Source organism: Neolamprologus multifasciatus, chromosome 16 (genome assembly GCF_963576455.1).
Source record: "Neolamprologus multifasciatus chromosome 16, fNeoMul1.2, whole genome shotgun sequence".
Taxonomy (NCBI): Eukaryota; Metazoa; Chordata; class Actinopteri; order Cichliformes; family Cichlidae; genus Neolamprologus; species Neolamprologus multifasciatus.
In genome coordinates this window covers 6,139,587-6,159,084 of record NC_140454.1, presented here as the reverse complement: position 1 = coordinate 6,159,084, position 19,498 = coordinate 6,139,587, and the positions used below count along the sequence as shown (strand labels likewise).

The 19,498-nt window shown below is 40.0% G+C and overlaps 2 protein-coding genes across 2 annotated transcripts; both read left to right on the top strand.

The window, feature by feature from the left end:
* Nucleotides 1-522: 522 nt before the first annotated feature.
* On the top strand, nt 523-11,592 carry LOC146500122 (kelch-like protein 9). Its single transcript, XM_085134887.1, has 11 exons — nt 523-629; nt 1,499-1,552; nt 2,685-2,815; nt 3,087-3,271; nt 3,362-3,494; nt 3,919-4,115; nt 4,368-4,443; nt 5,685-6,242; nt 6,567-6,746; nt 6,962-7,075; nt 10,104-11,592. Exons 2-11 carry the CDS (start codon nt 1,548-1,550, stop codon nt 10,601-10,603), a joined length of 2,079 nt encoding a protein of 692 aa, XP_084991013.1. The 5' UTR covers nt 523-629; nt 1,499-1,547; the 3' UTR covers nt 10,604-11,592.
* Nucleotides 11,593-14,253: 2,661 nt separating this feature from the next.
* On the top strand, nt 14,254-19,437 carry hsd3b1 (hydroxy-delta-5-steroid dehydrogenase, 3 beta- and steroid delta-isomerase 1). Its single transcript, XM_085134898.1, has 3 exons — nt 14,254-14,590; nt 14,887-15,051; nt 17,877-19,437. The coding sequence occupies exons 1-3, from the start codon at nt 14,440-14,442 to the stop codon at nt 18,683-18,685; spliced, it is 1,125 nt and encodes a 374-aa protein (XP_084991024.1). The 5' UTR covers nt 14,254-14,439; the 3' UTR covers nt 18,686-19,437.
* Nucleotides 19,438-19,498: the final 61 nt, after the last annotated feature.

Here is a 19,498-nt window from a genome sequence, read left to right as displayed (position 1 = left end):
TGAAGTGTAGTATCTGATCTGATCTATATGAAAATTAATGCTTGAACTTCTAATAAGTGGATTAGCTGCAGGTCAGGTTCTCGTCAGAACCAGAGAAGTTCTAAGTTGAAAAGTTCATGTTGTCTGTTGTCGCTGTGTTATGTCTTGTTCGGTATGTTGCATATTTTTGGCTCCCATTCATCTTTTAACTATAGACTTTAAAATGCCATCAAGCTAAAACCCTAATTTGAACAGTGCAGTTCCTCCATTTGCAAAATCATGCAAGCACACAAGGTCACTAAAGGCCCTGTGTGTGTCAACATGTTTCATTAAAAACCTGAAAACAAAAACAGCTTCTGAAACAACTTTTCTTATTTCGCTGACATGATCTCAAGTGTGACACTGACGAGTGGAGAGCATCAAAATGCGGAAAGAAACCTAAAGTGAGAAAGAGAAGTAGCACAGGAAGTAACTGAGGTCTTGGTTGAGCTAAAACGGTGAAGCTCACTCAGACGCGTCAACTCTTCAACCAGCTGGCACAGTGGAGCAGATATTTTCTGCTCAGTCTTTCTTTTTAGAGTTTGTTTTGGATCAACTGCCAGGCTGGAGGGAGGGCTCGGGTCCAGTCTGCTGAGGAAGCTTTCTTCCAGGTAGGTCACCCACAAATGTCCCTTTTTTGTACTTTTACAAAAGTGCAGGTGAGGCAGCTGCACAGCACACAGCAAAGTGCCACCAAGTCGTGTGCATATTTCAGCTGTACAAGGATACTACAGAAGTGTAGCCTTTCACTTATTTATAACCAGCTACCTAGATATTATTGGTATTAAAGTCTTCTCATTATTATTAAGAGTTGAGGTAAAGTGCAAGTGTGCGCACAATCGTTGACAATGAGCTTTATGCACGAGGTCAATAAAGGTCGAACGCAACAATATCAACCTTTCAACAAGCAAAACCAAAGCATTTATCACACAGCTGATCATATCTTCTTATCTGCTGACAAGCATGCTAATCATATTTTCAGATTGCTGAACAGTAGCCGTGAAGTTGGATTGGGTTTTGTGTATGACAAGAATTTACAGAATTTTTCACAGACTGTAATCAGTTTCTGCATGCACATTTGAGGTTTTCTTCATGAGGAAATGCGAGAGCTGTGATGAGAATGATAATGAGAGCATTTGAAGTGAAGTTCAGTGAAGGTTGTGTTCTCTGCCATCATGTGAGGCCACATCAAATATGCTGTGAAAAAACAAGAATACTGCAATAGGAAACTTTGAAGCACATCTGACTAAATTATTGTGCGAGACCAACAAAACAGCCTAACAGAGAAGTGTTATTTCTGTGTCGAATCCATACTCAAGTACAAATCTTTGCCTAACTTAGAAAAGCATTGTGTGCGGACCTAAGCTAGAAAGGATTTACTGTAGTAAAGTAGACACCGCAAAAAGGTGCTTTGTGGTCCACAAATACATTTATGCAACACAAATACATTGTTTGTTTGTTTTTTTATTTCTTCATGTAGGAAGTCTCATCAGCGAAACAACAGTCCTCAACCCCAAGAGGCCAATGACATGGGGTAAGGAAGGTTTTCATCATTACATTAGATCTCATCATTTCTCATCTGGTTAATCAATATTCAACACTTTTGTGAAACATACAATAGAAATGAGTTGAGGATATTTTTTAGGTCAAGGTTTTAGAAGAAGGAGCAGAAGAAAATTCTTTAGAGACGTTTTTACCAGCCACAACAACGAGGCTGACGTTTTCACTCAGTGTGTGTGTGTGTGTGTGTGTCTTATGGGAAAATGTGGTTGCGGAGACACCTGCTGCAGCAGGAACACCCACCCGAAAAAGTAGTTTTGAGCTCATCTGCAGGTGTTTTCATGTTTATATCTGTATGAAGACAGATTTTGTCAACAGCTGAGAGAGTTGCAATCACAAAGCTGCAGAGCGGAGGTTGAGTTTAAAAGATGAGTGTGTTCTGAGAAGTCGCTCGTAGTGCAGTTTCACTGAAAGATTACTCATAACTTGTAACATATTGCATCTCATCACACGTGTAATTAGTAACCAAGTTAGGATCTGCTTGTCTATAGTCGCACTTCGAAAACATGGGAACATGTTTTTGAGCGGTGCTCTGTAGATTGTTGATGGGTCGTAGATTTGGATTTTATTCTATATGCGAGGCCATGTCTTCCTATTGTCGACGGAACAAACATGTCATTTAGATGCCTTTTCACCTGAGCATAAGACCCACAGCAGGAAACCGTTTTAAGAGGAGACATAGTGCACTTTTTTAAAAAAAAGTCCACTGCTTCCTCTTTTTCAGGCCACAGGACACGCACTACAAAACAGATAAGAAACTTTTGCAAATTAGGCCTTCTCCCAAGAAAAAAGCATCATTAATCATATGTTTCAGATCTGAGATGCTTTGAGCGGTAGAGAGGGTCCGCTGAAGAAAGCAGCATTTTTACACGCTTCTAAGAGGAAGTGCCGAGAGGCAAAACGCAATGAATATTCCTACCAATTAAAAACAGCACAGCTGAAACCTAAAATAAACTCACCAGATGTTTAATTTGTGACCTTGTTTGCACTAGTGCACATAATAAGTTTATAAAACCATATCCATAATTCTGCAACATTGTTTGTCACTTCGTAAAATGACAGCGAATGACAGACCTGTTCTTTTACTGTGAATCCTTCCTGTGCAGGGCGAATGGAGACGACAGCGGGGCAGGTAGGCTGAGCCGCAGACTGTCTCGTCTAGGCAGCAGGAATCAATCCAGGGATCAGAGACACCCGGCTCAGCCAGAAAGACCTCCTCCTCCTCCTGTTCAACAAGGTGAGTGTCCATGGTGACACAGAACGATCAAATGTCAACATTTTGTGTTTAATAATGTTAAATCTCATCTTTTACAGTGGGCTTTTTCTGCTTAATATGTGCTAACTTTGGCTTTTCTGATTCAATTTTGATGCTAAATCTTTAATGTTTCCACTGCAGCAGAAATCCATTATTTGTTCTTAGCTGTAGCTCAGCGTACCTGCAGCATCAGCAGCAGTATTGGCTTCTCTCACCTCTCAAATTCAGTGAAATATGTGTTTCCCCTCCATAGATGACAGGCCAGCTCCACCAGCACTTGTTGTGCCGCCTGCTCCAGCTCCAGCACCAGTTTTCGTTCTCCCACCACCCATGGAAATACCACCTAAACGCCCCGACAAATCAACAAAGCCCAAGCTTCCTCCCCGGCCCCTGTCCAAGGTGTTCAGTAGCACTGAACATGGAGAGGATGTGCTAAAGGTCTTTATTACTGTCCGAACAGCTGTTTGTTATTAAATTATTTTGAGGGTTCATTTTAACAACTAACCCATCGAATTATTTTCCCCAAAGGGCTTTGATAGTTTTCGGGGAGACGAGACGCTCTGTGATGTCGTCTTAGTTCCTGGAGATAGCAAGGAAAAGTTTCCCGTCCACAGAGTGATCATGGCTTCATCCAGCGACTACTTTAAAGCGATGTTCACAGGTTTGTTGTCCTTTCTATCGTTGAGGCGCTGCATTGAGAAAGAAAGGTAACAGTGACATTGTAGTCATCATACAAGTGCAGTTTTGTAGGAAGGAAGTATGTAGACAGAAAAGGTTTTCTGTTTGCTTAACTCAGACTTACTCTTTAGATAGATAAACATTAGCAAGCATCTTAAAACCCCCAAAAGGAAGTCTGTTTAGAGATTCTGGCTCCTCTTTGCTCACAGCTTCCTTTGAGGTGAGATTTTAACAGAAGATATTTACATCTGAATACATAATTAACTATTTGCATAAACTTCATGTTGCGCGTTGTTACATCTTTGCATCTTGCTGACTGTGCATCATGCCTACACAAGGCAAATCTTCTAAAGCAATGCAAATACATGCTTTCTGTCTCTTTTTGATCCTTGCTTATTCTTGTTCAGGAGGCATGAGGGAGCAGGAGATGAGAGAGATCAAGCTGCATGGGGTCACTAAGTTGGGCTTAAAGAACATTATAGACTTCATTTACACATCCAAAGTGAGCCTCGACATGGGCAATCTTCAGGACACACTGGAGGCCGCAAACTTCTTGCAGGTCATGCCAGTCCTGCGGTTTTGCAATCAGCTTCTGAGCAGTGAGGTGAGCACTTCTTCTTTCAGTTTAAGGTCACATTCGTTCAGGATTCTGCTAATTATATTCAAGTACACTGGAGGCCTAGCTAATGAGCTGCCAAATCCCTCTGATTGCTTCTTTGTCCTTCACATGCACTCAGGATCAAAACATAATATGACATTGGAAGGGAGCCATGGCAACGAATGACAATGCAGTATAGAGCAAAGACTGTTAACTCTGTCTGTTTGATGACTCTATTTTCTGTGTTGTTCATTGCAGATCACTATTGATAACTGTGTGGAAGTTGAGCGCATAGCCACAGACTTGCTTCTAGAGGACGTTCAGCAGAATATCGGTAAGTGATATGATCTTTGATTATCAGTGGTTATTATTTAATGGTTATTAAATGTTTCCAGTCATCAGCACTACCTGAAATAAACATATCTATCCTTTAGGGGTGCAACGATACACAAAATTCACGGTTCGGTTCAGTTCGATACTTTGGTGTCACGGTTCGATATTTTTTCGATACAAAAAAATTGTTCATGCTTTTTTAATTTGTCATTTATTAAAATTATAAATATATATTTTAACTCAAAAGTACAGTTTTTAAGTTTAATGTTGCTGAAACAACAAAATAATAAAAGAAAAATAAATCTATCTGATCAAGAAATCACTCATCTTTGGAAAAGAGAGTTTATTACAGAGAAATGTCTCTTTCCAAAATAAAAGCTATACTATACGCTTCTTCTGGGCTATATTCTCAGCAGCATATTAAACATATCAGGTCCCCATAAGGAGAATCCTGTGCTAACGGCTGTCTAAATGACTCGGGTAAAGTTTGTAGCATGTGTGCTTGTTGTTTTTGTCTGCTTCCACTTGTCTTTGCACTAGGATAATGTCGGAGTAAATGTGCAGTCATATTCGTTGTGTTCCCACTAGTGCTGTCAGCGTTAATCTCGTTGAAATGACGTTAACGCCACAACACGGCAAATCTCCGTTAACGAGCTACCGCAGATCTTCCCGTGCGTGGGGCTGGACAGCATCAACACGTTAACGAGCTAACTGCGCTAACACACTAGTTCCCACCCATGTAATTGAGCATTGCTGGCACATCCAACATACTGTTTTACTTTTGTCCATGACGCGCTTACCTTCAGGGTCATACTTCACATGAAAACCAAAATAGTTCCAAACGCCAGATCTGAATGAGGGTGGGGGAGGTTCAATTTGCCATGTTGCAACGAGCTTAACTTCTGTCTCGCTAGCTTGCCCTGCGCTCAGTGAATCTGCGTCAGACTACTCCGCCTAGGCTGCACTGTCGAGCGCAGATCCACTGAGCGCTTAACACAGACAGCATCGTCAGAAGAAAAGTTGATAAAATAAATTAAAAATTTTGTGTTGTTCGATACATATGCGTACCGAACCGAAAGCACTGTATCGAACTGTTCAATATCAATACGAGTGTCATTGCACCCCTACTATCCTTATATCATCCTCATTGTATGTGGCCCCTCATTGTTAAATAGAAAACTATCTAAAACTCTAATAAACTTGGTAATTTTCATTGATTGTTGATTATCTGTATCACAACAGGTGAGTTTGTGAGTCAGAACCTCTCAGAGTTAGTGGAGTGTGGCCGCTACCTTGAGCTCTCGGAGACCAGCATGGCCAACGCTCTTGCCAGCAATTCGCTGAAAGGTTTCTCGGAACTGGAGCTCTATCATATTGCAAGAGGATGGCTGGACCACGAGCCTGCCAAACGCCGAACTTCTGTTTATGCCTTGATGCGGCATATTCGCTTCCCGCTGATGAGCCCCAGTGAGCTGATTCAGATCTCTCAGGATGATGAAGAAGAAGGCGACTCTCTGATGCGCTCTGAGACGGCCTGTGTGAACCTCTTGCTGGAGGCCAGTAACTACCAGATGATGCCTTACATGCAGCCAGCCCTGCAAACAGAGAGGACACGGATACGGTCAGACGCAACTCATATTCTGGTCCTGGGTGGTGTAATGCGACAACAGCTGGTGGTGAGCCGGGAGTTAAGGCTGTACGACGAGAAAACCGGCCATTGGAGAGCCCTGAAGCCCATGGAGGTGCCACGCTATCAGCATGGCGTGGCTCTTCTAGGCGGCTTTCTCTTCATTGTTGGAGGTCAGAGCAGAGTACACACATAAACATACAAACAGCCAATTTAAGCCATGTGTTCATCTAACATGAGTATTTAATTTTGTATAAGCCAGCGTTTTTAGTTCAAGCATCATCAAAACTAAGCATGAATAAATGATCTACATTGATATGAAGCTCACACCAAGGACAACATTTAGTGAATTTGCAGTGAAGCATGGCCGAGATCCCAGATTTAAGACCATAGAGAAGTATGACATGACTAAGCATGGTCTACATTGATATGAACAGGTTGTAATTGGCCTTTTGTTGCAATCGCCAAGGTAACACTGAATCTTTTCGACTTCTCAGGTCAGAGTACTTACGACACAAAGGGCAAGACAGCCATAGACAGCGCCTACCGCTACGATCCACGATTTGACAAGTGGTTACAGATTGCGTCACTCAATGACAAGAGGACTTTCTTCCATCTCAGTGCCCTGAATGGGAAGCTGTTTGCAGTGGGAGGAAGGAACGCCTCAGGAGAAATTGGTAAACTGTAACAAATTTCTGATGATAACCGCTTCCTTTTTACCATTCAGTTCTTTTTCCATTAAAAAGTAACGTTTGAATTGTTCAAAAGATGTTTAAGGACACTGCTGCTATCACTGATCTGTTATAGCTCTCCCTATTAGGATTATTTACTGCCATTTAAAAAAGTATTTGCTGAATAAATTGCATAAACATCCCTCTGTGATTTTGCTCAGACACGGTGGAGTGCTACAATCTGAAGAAAAATGAGTGGACCTTTGTGAACAGTATGGTGGAGCCCCACTATGGACATGCTGGAACAGTCCATGAAGGCCTCATGTACATTTCAGGTAAGACAGCAATAATTAACCCTGTTAAAACAAATCCTGCTGTATAAGATTATAAAGTAATTCCTAGCATTTACAGATTTTTCCAGCTTTTTTTTTTTAAACATGAGAAATAGGCTGTATTTACACCTTTAATATGACCTGATAAGTCCACAATTAGTGATAAGTCCTGCATTAAAATCTAAAGTAAATACAGTTAAAATTGTACATAAATAGTTTATAAACACAACCAATTCACTAAAAATGAACTTATTTAATTGATTTATAATTTTGTAAAATTATGAAAGCCCAAGTGGTCACGCTGGAGGATTTCTACTGTAGCAGAAGCAAAGCTTATGAAATCTGTCTTAAATCTAACTTAAAATCTTAAAGGAGCTTCAAATACAGGTGTGTTCACTTCACCTGTTGAGAAAAACACATTTCCAAATCGGACCTTTAGTCAAAACTTGGTACTAACAGCACTCTCCTGCCAATTAAAGCTTATCTCTTACAGCAAGATTCAATAGTACTTATAGCGTAAAGGTAAGCTTTGTGTATTTTAACAGGAAAATGCCAAAACTATTTACATATATTTAATATTTCACCATCTTTTCAGAATCCCAGCTAGTGAAAAGGTTTGCAAAACTCCATTTATTATTTAACTGTATTCACTTATTATTATTATTTGATTCAAATTATCTTCATATCTACAAATTGGGTGAGTGAAAGCATTTTTTCTCATCCTGTTACATTTTCAGCTCTTGTGAATGTTTAATTTTCTCAGTTTGCACGATTTCAACATCTGACTGACTTTTTACATCTTAAATGTTATTGTTTAGTTCACTTCTGTCGTTAAAATGTAGATATATGAGAGCATGCTAGCAAACTAAATAGTAAAATGTAACAATTCAAAGCAGATTTCAAAAGGTTAAACACTGTGCTGCACAGAAGAGTGTTAAATGCCACTGAATGGAGTCTATTTGTCATTATGTTTGCAATGCAAATGACAAATGACCACTTAACCATTTCGAGAACTGTTGTTTCAGTTTCATTTCAATTATAGATTTTCTATAAGAGAGAGCGATCAGTGCCATGGTCAGAGTTAGAGGAAGATTCCTCTTGTCGTTAAAGAAAAAATGAGGAACTGACACTTAGGCAAGAGGTTGCAAATGAAACAGTTAGCAAGAAAGGTTTATTGTGACTGTCTACAGTTGTATAAAAATGATACTTGACTTCTCCCTTTTTTACTGAGAGTCATCAATAACAGGTCACATTTGTGTTTGAACCATGCGCTTTGAATTGGTTCGTTTTAATATATTTTTTATTTTTTGCACGTCGAGATGTTTTGTCAAAGTTTTAAAAGGGCTGTCTGGTAAGAACAAGAAAACCCACCCTGAAAAAATGCATTAGATAATGCTTCACCGCTGACCTATTTGAAACCACTTCCTGTTGAGATGCACAGTCTCATGAGCGGCTCTCACCCAGCTCTCAGGCCTGTTTCTTAGCAACCTTGGACAGGAAAACGGCTTTTAGAGTTGAGAGCAGAAACACGGGTTTCACTCGTGAATCAGGAAACCTGTAGTTGAAGGGGACCACATCGCTATGCAACAAAGTTCAAACCCACAGTCTGAAGTTACAACATATATCTGCATTATAGCAGTTTGAAGACAACAGCGCATACTTTACTTGGACATCTACACGTCCATTCTCTTTCTACCTGAGGTTCTTTGAGTTAGACAGTACGCATGTCATCAAGAAGCCCACAGTGGTAATGCATGTAATTTGTAATTAAAATAACCTGATTTCTCAATTATTGAATTAGTCGTTAGGTGTACAAGGATCTAGGGTTATTTTCCCTTTTCAAGAGGGCGAGTGTTAATTTTCTGACTAATGGATCATTTGAACTCTAAAGTAAACAAGACAAACCTTCACCTAATGACAAAACAGCCATTGCTCTGGATGACAAACGCCTTGGCATTCATAAATAATAAGCAAAAGATCAAAGAAAGAACACTGGCATTGCATTCATGGTGTGTAAGGAAGGATGTTACTCACATCTGTTTTTAATGTTCGGCCACAGGAAGCAATGTGTCCATTGTCTCATACTCTCCTGCAGATGTTCACATACATATTGATCTTATAAACAACATCTGCTATTTCATCAACTCTGTATTCTTTTTGATTAAACACATTTTAGTTTATTTGTTAGAGATAGAAAGTAACTAGGTCACTTTACCTCAGTACTTCAATAAAGCATAAAAATTCTTGCAGTTTACTCTGGTATTTACGTTATTCTTTAACCATACTAAATTTCACAGTGCAATATTATACGACATATTATAGCTTACAACATTTATTTGAAAATTAAGGCAAACATGGATTTTTAATATTTACTTTTCATACATATAACAAAATAAATAAATAATTAGCATGCTCTGGGTTTGTTTTGCAGCCACGGGACCTAAGCAACTTGCACTAACTAGACCAAGACCTCCTCTGTATATCAGAGTATTCTAGAGTCAAATGTGAGGCAGCTAAAGCTTGCACCACATTGGGTCATCTAACAAGAAAATGATCCAAAGCACCCTGCAAATCTACAGCAGAATGGCTAAAAAGGAGAAAAATCAAGGTTTTGCACTGGCTCTGTCAAAGTCCAGACCATGCACAGCACTTAAAAAACACTGTATGTTAACAAATACAGACAAACCTCAATGAACTGAAGCAAATGTTGTCTCTAAATGTTATCAGAGACTGATAGGCTTGCAGAAAAAATTAGGCTAAACTAAAGATGGTTCTAAATGCTGTTAAATCATGAGGTTTAGGTACTTTTTCACAGGATTTCATAGAGTTCTGCAGAAAAGATTTTTTAGCATGACTGTACCAACTTGTATTAGTACAAATAATATCTAGAGTCACATCATATCAGTCAAAAAGAGCATTTTACTGGACAATGAATAAGTAGGATTTTTATTGGAGTATTTTGAAGCAGTGGTATTTATGCTTTTACTTGAATTAAATATCTGTATACCAATCCTGTTCTTGTGCCAAACAGGCGGCATCACGCGTGACACCTTCCAGAAGGAGCTTTGGTGTTACGACCCGGTCGCTGACACGTGGAGTCGACGGGCCGACATGACGGAGCTCCGTGGCCTGCACTGCATGTGCACTGTGGAAGACAGACTCTATGTCATGGGCGGAAATCATTTCCGAGGCTGCAGCGACTACGACGATGTGCTGGGCTGTGAATACTACAGCCCTGACACAGACCAGTGGACGGTGGTGTCACCAATGCCTCGGGGTCAGAGCGACGTAGGTGTGACTGTGTTCAATGGACAGATCTACGTGGTGGGAGGATATTCCTGGAACAGCAGATGCATGGTCGACATCGTGCAGCGATATGACCCAGATAAGGACGTGTGGGACAGGGTGTTCAACGTGCTGGAGCCTCTGGGGGGGATCCGTGCCTGCACAATGACAGTTCATCTGCCAGAGGGGTCAGTAGATGAGGCTCAGATACAAGATTGCCCACTTCCCACAGCTAAGAGCTCATAGCCACAGACGAGGGGGTTTCCGGCTGTTGCTGCTGTGAGACCACAACTGACATGATGAAATTTACCTGCACGCTGTGGCGAAAAGAAGGCAAAACAGGAAGTAGTGTGGGTTGCAAACACAAGTTGCATGTGCAAGCAAAGCAGGCTAGCTTACATTAGCATTCGGTAGTTTGAAGACTTTACTCGTACTTACAAACACTGCGCTCTTGTTAGTATCGTTCCCTGTCCTTTCATTTACTGCCAGCTATGTGGCACCCCAGCTAATCTGTTGATTATGTAATGAATATGCATAATGTACATAATGCCTAAACAAAAGCTCAAACCCACCTTCCTGATCAGTTTGACTGGACATTGATTCACTGGACACTGAAGGCAAGCAAGTCAGAATTAGAGGCAAAATCATCTTTTCATATAAATTAAACTGAAAAATTGAATTAAGAGAGAAAATCGACGTTATTTCGAATGCTATTTTTGTATAGTTTGTAATTCTGTAGGCTTTTTTGATCTATTTATTTTTTTCCATCTCTAAACCGAAAGCAATTAGCTGAATGATTTGTGTCATGATGACACCACAGGGTTTTGGGCAAACACTGGAAAATAAAGAAGGTTTTATGGCACGGAGTCATAAGATTTCAGCTAGACTGTAGCTTCAAAGACAACATTTTGGGTGTGGAACTTCCTATTAATCAAGCCTGTATCCAACACAGACAGTCATGCTTTCACGAGGTTTGTTTCTGCTTTTAAACAAAATGTAATAAGCAAAGATGTCTGTAAATCCTTTCCATTAAATGTCATGCTGCAACACAGAATCGCATTATTCGCTGTACGCAAAGTCCTCTCAGCCATTAACACATCAGACTGTTGTTCCATAGATCCAAAATAGCTCACACACATTCACTCTTTGGTGTTTGATGTCAGCAAATGACGATGAAACTCCCCTTGAGACTTTATCCTTCACCTCCTCAGCACACAGCTATATTATCAGCTGCTTTGCCAAGGTCTTCCAAATAGAAACACTACCATGAACTGCAGGAGTGTGCGTGGATGAACTGTTGCAGTTTCTTTTTATGTGTGTTTAAAAAGTCAGCCAAAGTTGCTCTAAGCGAGTGCTAGCGCTGCACTTCACTGTTAGCACTCATTTTCAGTATATTGACCTAATTTTATTAAACTGTTGAAAACTTAGTGTAAAAAATAATAAAGCTTCTACATCAGAATACACAATTAGCCTATGTGTAATAGGATATGATGCCGGAAACAGTCATTGTCAGCTATAGGTCAGTTCCAAGAAAAGTATCAGCTCTATATATGATGATTGTGGTGCAACCATTAAAACCCTGTAACACCCAGGAGTTTCCACCCCAGTGACCAGTGTACCCACTGCTGAATAAACCGACTTTATAATAATAATCCATGTATATGTAAAAACAAAGTTGCCCATCTGGCAGACAGATGTTACCTTGAAATGTCGACTGTTGTTTTGTTTGGCTCATGTAGCCTTGCACCTTTCTAGACAGACTTTGATTAATCATTGTTAGTAGAGTGCACATCTCATCATCTGTTTCCCCTTAAAGAATCCCTATAAAACCTCTCCTTTGAAAATCTCAATAAAGCAGAAAAACAAGTCTGAAATAGACTTGTTTATATCAGTATGCCTGGACGGTAACCTTAAAAAGGTTTTTTTCTAATATTCAACCATAGTAATCTGAGTTTTACATAGTAGTTGAAGAAGTACTCCATAGTCTGCAGGCATAAATAGTTAGAGAAAAGGGTTAACTAGCAGCCAATCAAGCAGTAAAGTCAATGTGGAAGTGCCTAAAACTGCATTTCTTAAAATGGCCACTAGAAGTTAGCTAAAAGTGACTTAATCCAAATTGACAACCTCCAGAATTAAACTGTGAGGTCGGTGCTGAACATAGACAGTATAAAAGATAGATGTAGCTTCCAAGTCTGAAAAGTGAAGCGAGCATAGTTGTAATGAAGTCCAGGAAAATCGACCTCGGTTTGCTCTCTCTGTGACCTCAGCAAACACTTATCTGATGACTTTCTAGCCTTGACAGCTAGATTCAGGTCACACTGAGCAGAAAATCATAGTCATTCTTATGGTCAGAAAGCATGGTTAGCCATGGTTCTCATTAACTAACTTCTCAGTTACAGGTTGTTTCCTAGTAAGTGTGTGGCAGTCAGATCTTTCTTGCACAGCTCTCTTAAGGTCCAATCACAGTATTTCAGCTTGAAAATGTGACTTTCATTGGACCATTACAGCACCTTGGTTATTTATTTTTCAGTAATTCTGTTTCAGTTATTTGCTGTTGTGCTGGGGATTGCATGACCTAATTTCAGTCAAGCTTTACACAGATGGCCCCACATTTGACTCTAGAATACAGTGGTTCACAGCCCCGTGGTTGCAAAACAAGCACAATCATCATGCCACCTCCACCGTGCTTGACAGTTGGTATGAGGTGTTTGTGCTTGTCAGGGACCAAGCAGTAAGGCATAGAGGACACAAGTGTTTAATTTTAAAAAAGGGGTTTTATTGACACAAAAATATGAAAGATAATTAACAAAACCAAAAACTTGGCCAATAAAAAGGTCAACTCAATAAACTAAACTCAAAATAGCAACTAGCAAAACCTCAGACACAAGGGGAAAACAAAATGCATGCCATATAACCAACTAACACAAGACAATTAAACTCCAAACACTCCCCCAGGCAATGAAGCGCGTGGTTTAGTCCAATAAGGCTGTCAGCAGCCCTTTGCCACACCTTTTGCCAACCAGGAAGGAGAATCCAAACCCCCAGTTAAACTCAAACAAAGAAAGATGTATTAATATAACATAAAACAGAAATTTAAACATTGTCATCACAGTGCTATTAAAGACTAAACAAAACCAGTTCAGTGTTTTTCTGTAATTGCACTGCCATGAATTTAATATTTACCATGCTATCGGATGCCTTTGTGTGTATGTTCCTCCGTAGTACAGTGTGATTAAAAGGTGTATGAGTATTGTAGGCGCGCCCTTAAATACAATAAAAGACACACAAAATGCATTACCAAAGAGCTGAAAAGCCACAGTGGAATGTAACAAAGTCAAAGATATTGAAGTGCTATGCGGCAGGTAAATCGGTTATTTGACAGAGGACGTCTCACTTCATGATCTTTTATTTAACTAGTACATTTCAGTGGGAAAAACCTGCTTATGTTTTATATATGTAGGTTTATTGTTACATATTAGACTACTCAGCAGTAGTTCTTCTGTACTTTAATGGGATTTTAAACACTTTACTTGTAATAGATTTTTTATTCTGATTCTGTGTTTGTTGAGTGCTTCTTAGGCCGGGGTACGTGCCTCTCCGTGTAGAATTGTTCAAAAGCAGCAAAGAACCCCCAGCTCCTGCTTTGTTTCCCTCCATGTTGCATGCTGAGTCTCCCTGCCTCTTCTAATGAAATACTCCTTCTAATTAAGCAAAAGATTACATTTTCCAAAAGCAAATGTCCTTGGCATACGGTGTAAGCCCTTCCAGCCACTTTTTTGTCCAGCCCCAGAAAGCATCACATTCCATGCTGGAGTAGCTGAGCCCATCCCCTTTTTCAATACTGCCTTGGACAAAAAGAAGTTTTTTTTAGTAACTTTCTGGGCTTACAAAAAGGGCTGAGGTGGAGAGAACAGAAGGTGTTGTCCGTCCCTCACAGACAGATCACGAAACGTCCAACACCAATTCTGTATTCGGGTTTTTCTTCATTTTTAGCCGCTGTTTTTGAGAAGGCTCTGCATCAGAGAGAAAACAACTGCTTTTTGACTGTTAACGGGCCTTTATTTTATACAAAGAGACCTACAATGTCTCTGCGAGGTGATGTGTGCGTGGTGACGGGGGCCTGTGGATTCTTGGGAAAGAGGCTGGTGAGGCTGCTGCTGGAAGAAGAGAAAATGGCTGAGATTCGACTTCTAGACAAACAGATACAGCTGCAGTATTTGCAGAGTTTGGAGGGTAAACCGTTCTTTTCTACAAAACATCCCCTTTTCCAGATTAAAATGTCATGAATTGATATGAAATGGGCAGGAGAAGATTTGTCTTATATATATTCCTTTACTGACATAATCGAAGAATATACCAATATAAAGATTTGAGAATTCAGCTTTTCTGAGTTCCTCAATTAAAAGCTGTAATGTAAATGTTTTTAATGTTTCCAATACAGTAGATTGAAAACCAAATATTTGCTTTAGATTAAACTAAATAACTTGCGTCTTGCTGCTTTGTCTCGGTGACTGGTTTGTTTGTGTCAGACTGCAAAGGTGAGACAAAGCTGCGAGCTTTCGAAGGGGACATGAGGGACGGTGATTTCCTGATCAAATGCTGCCGTGGGGCATCGATCGTCTTCCACATCGCATCCATCATTGACATCACAAACTCAGTGGAGTACAGTGAGATTTTTGGAGTGAACGTCAAAGGTGAGGCTGTCACAAATCCACCGAAGGCTTACCTAATTCATGTGACTTAAGTATAGATTAATTTATTAACAGATACATTTATCAAATCACATACATAAAACAAAGAAGAAGAATTATTTACAGTTGAAAGGTTTTGTTTTTTTGTACCACTGACATTTAAAACTACTTTCATTACTTGTGTTAACTGGCCTTTGATCTGCTTTCACTATTACAGCCCAGTGCTTACTTCTACTTCCTCCAGTTCACACTTACTTTACACTCCTTAAAGCACTTGCATGTCATATGAATATTCCTGCTGCTTTATTTGAGTTAAACCTACAACTGTCCAATGCATTTTAAATACTGTTCACCAGCAAATCAAATGACATAGTTTTCCTTCCTGTAGTGCAGCTAAAGTACTGTGCAACAGTGTTGAGCCGTTCCTCATTTCTTTACAGCATATGAGGCAAAAACAGCAATTCTAACAAGCTTGAAGGTCATTGTTTTGTATGACCATCTTTATTCTTCAACACAGCCCAAACTCTTTTCTTTCAAGCTTCCCTGTTTTTTTTAAGTAGCCTTCAAGATAAGTGTTCCCGGCCTCTTGAAGGACATTCAAAGCTCTTTCATACTATTTCAATAATGTTGAGGTCCAACTGTGGGAATGCCACAACTAATAATATCAAATTGTGTGTTTGTCTATATAGGTATACTTTTACAGCATCAGCAGTGTGTTTCAGATCACTGTCGTTTTTTGGTCATTTATTACTGGTAATAATTTGGCAAAGCTAACCTTCTCTCCCTGTTTTCTTGCCTTAAAAAAATATATATATATATACACATATATGTACATTTATATGCAGTGTTGGGAAGGTTACTTTTAAAATGTATTTCATTACAGATTACAGAATACATGTCCCAAAATGTATTCTGTAACGTATTCCGTTACGTTACTCAATGAGAGTAACGTATTCTGAATACTTTGGATTACTTAATATATTATCATGCTTTTTACAACTACATGAATGTACTATTGCTGTGATTTATTACTGTTACTGAAGGTCCGCGGCTCCGAACCTAGTAAAGGGACCTCTGGCTAATGGGTCGGTTCGTGTCGGGCTCGTAGCCGAAAACTAGCTTTACTTTGTTGTCTGGGTCAACTTTGCTAGCGAGAGACAGAGAGAGGCGTTGAAAGGCTGCTCCAACAGAACTTATTGTTTTTGGAGGAAAACACGAACACAGTGTACAGTCAAGTCTTAATAGCTTACTTACAACTGGGCTCGTCAGGCACTCTTCTTGGCTGCAGTGGTTATTATTATATTTACATGCTTCCAGCTCCCGTTTTTGCTCGATGACAGCTCGTACTTTTCCTTTTTCTCCCTCCTCGCTCACAGACACATAACGTGTATGGCAGTCCATTCTCCCTGCAGCACGGACTACACTGCCTATGATGCTACATTCTTTAGAGCTATACCGGTAGCATTCTTCCTATTAGCTTAGCACAACAACACCAAAGGGCGCTCTCTCACCCAGGAAACACGCAGAGAGAGCGTCACCCTGTAACCATGGCAACCGTAACGCTGCCGCCTGGAACAACAGAACGTAGCTGTCAAACAAAACCCAAACAGTCCTGACCCGCGACAATATGAAACAGGGAAGTACCGCCGTGTAATCCATTTATTTCAACAAAGTAACTGTATTCTAAATACCACCTTTTTAAACGGTAACTGTTACAGTTACTCATATTTTGTATTTCAAATACGTAACGGCGGTACATGTATTCCGTTACTCCCCAACACTGTATATATGTATACAAACTTGTGTACCCAGTTCTTGTTTGTTTAAGTCTTTAAAGATTTTGCTGTCATTCCTCTGTGGAAAAAAGAAGAGTTTGAATAAATAACTAAAACCTCAAAATTACCATAATATTCACGTCCATGATGAGTGGATGTAAACTCCTAACCATAACAGTAGGTGCCTTTTTATAACTGAGTGATTCACAGGGTGGCACGGTGATGTGGTGGTTAGTACTGTCTGAAGTTTGTATTTTCTCCCCGTGTCTGCGTGGGTTCTCAAGCTTCCTCCCACAGTTCAAAGACATGCATGGGTTTCGGCTAACTGACTGTGTGAATAGTTGCGAACACACTTTTATCTGTGCGTTAGCCTTGCGACAGACCTCTTTGGGGTGTATCTTACCCACCCACCTGCGACCCTGATTTGAATAAGTGGAAGAAGATCACTAGGGGGAGCACATTTTCCACTGAATATTTTATTCATCAAGATCCAGTGTGTGATTCAAGTGTTCTCTTATTTTTTTTTAAATTTTGGTTTTTACCATGTTCAGCACCTCAGCACAAGCGCCAGGTTTCATTATATATAATGTATCTTAAAGCAGATACATAGCAAAACTGGCAACCTGACACGAGAATAACCTAAACAGACAAACAGCAGTAAAATAATGAAGGGAAAACGCATAATCAGAGATGACATAATATAATTGCAGATATTTATTTACACTTTAAACTTATGTTTCTACCAGCTACTGCAATTTCTTTTGATGTTTCCATTTGAACTTTATTCAGTTTGTCACTCGGCACATGTACTGAAGACCAGCTTCCTGTTATAAGCTTTATAAAACTTATAAATATTTCTGTTATGATTTGGCAGCAACTTTTCTAGTATAAAGGAATACATGAATGCATTAATTAATTGCCCAAATTAGAATTATTCTCTTTGTCTTTTTCGTATTCTCTTGTTGCTCTGATAACATAAAAGTTTTGTGCTGCTCTGAGATATGCAGTGTTTATTGTTAGTTATATTAACTCAGCAACATCTTTGCCTCGTAGGAACCCAGCTGCTTTTGGAGGCATGTATTCGGGAGAACGTGCCGTCCTTCATATACACCAGCACCATTGAAGTGATGGGGCCAAACTCCAAGGGAGAACCCATAATCAATGGCAGTGAGGACACCGTCTATGACATTACTTTGGGCATCAACTACAGCAAGACCAAGAGTGAGGCTGAGGAGAAAACCCTGAAGGCCGACGGTGAGGTGCTCCAGAACGGAGGCCAGCTAGCCACCTGTGCACTCAGACCCGCGTATATCTATGGAGAGGGCTGCCGCTTCCTCCTAGGCCACATGGCCGATGGGATAAAAAACCGAAATGTTCTGCTTCGAATGTCGCTCCCCGAGGCCCTTGTGAAGCCTGTCTATGTGGGCAACGTGGCCGCCGCTCATCTCCAAGCATCCCGCAGCCTCAAAGATCCGCAGAAAAGAAGTGCTGTTGGAGGGAAGTTTTACTTCGTTTCTGATGACACACCACCTGTGAGTTATTCAGACTTCAACCACGCCGTGATGTCTCCTCTGGGTTTCAGTATTCAAGAGAAACCCATGTTGCCACTCACCCTCTTCTACTTCCTAACTTTCCTTATGGAGACAGTAGCCTGGATCCTACGGCCTTTCATACGCATCGTCCCACCACTGAACCGTCAGCTCCTCATCATGTTGAACACGCCATTCAGTTTTTCCTATGAGAAAGCCAAGAGGGATCTAGGATACGTCCCCAAATACAGCTGGGAGGAAGCACGCAAATGCACCACTGAATGGCTCGCCTCCCAGTTGCCAGCAGAGAGAGAAAGAATCTTGTCTAAATAGATTAAAAATGACCAAAAGTCATTAGCACCCAATTAATACTTTTTTTTGTGAAACTGTTAAACATATAGACATAATTTGAAATTAACCATGGAATTGTGAAGTCCTGTTTTTAAGGCTTAACTTTCTAAGATAAGATAATAAACGTCATTAACCCACATGGGAAGTTTGATAAAGAGTGCTACACATACCTGCATTCACAGAAAACAGGGTGAAGTGCTAACCTTTGAACTAAGACTAGCAAGCATATTAAGGAGAGTCTAGGGGGACTGACATACATGTAGAGCCAGCCTCAAGTGAGCATTAACGAAACTACAGCTTTAATCATTTCCGCTTCAATACCTACAACATGCACACCAAACACCACTAGCTACAGTAACAATGTTTCTGTTTTGTTTTGTTTCCATTCTTGCCAATTGTGATTTTTTTTTACATGAATAACACAGATTTATAGTTTTCCTGTGACAGTAAGCAGAAATGTATAGCATGTGAAAACAGAGCATGAGTGTTGACGTTTCTTTCAAATGGCATGTTTGTGAAAGTTTTTCAAAGTACACTATGATAACTTTGTCGTATGTTTTTGTTCGACCGACAACACAGCCACTAAAGTCATACTGTCTTAGAGCAGGAGCTGTGAATTTGTACTGCTAGCCATTTATCCCAAAATGACACAGAGGATATGTGCTCAGTTAAAAAACTACTGCACGACCTGCTGTTTCTGTCTTACGAATACTAATAAAGTGTTTCCATTCTCATTGTATTTTTACTGATGTTTTTTAGTAAAGCTCATCTCGAACTTCAGTGACATTGCAAACT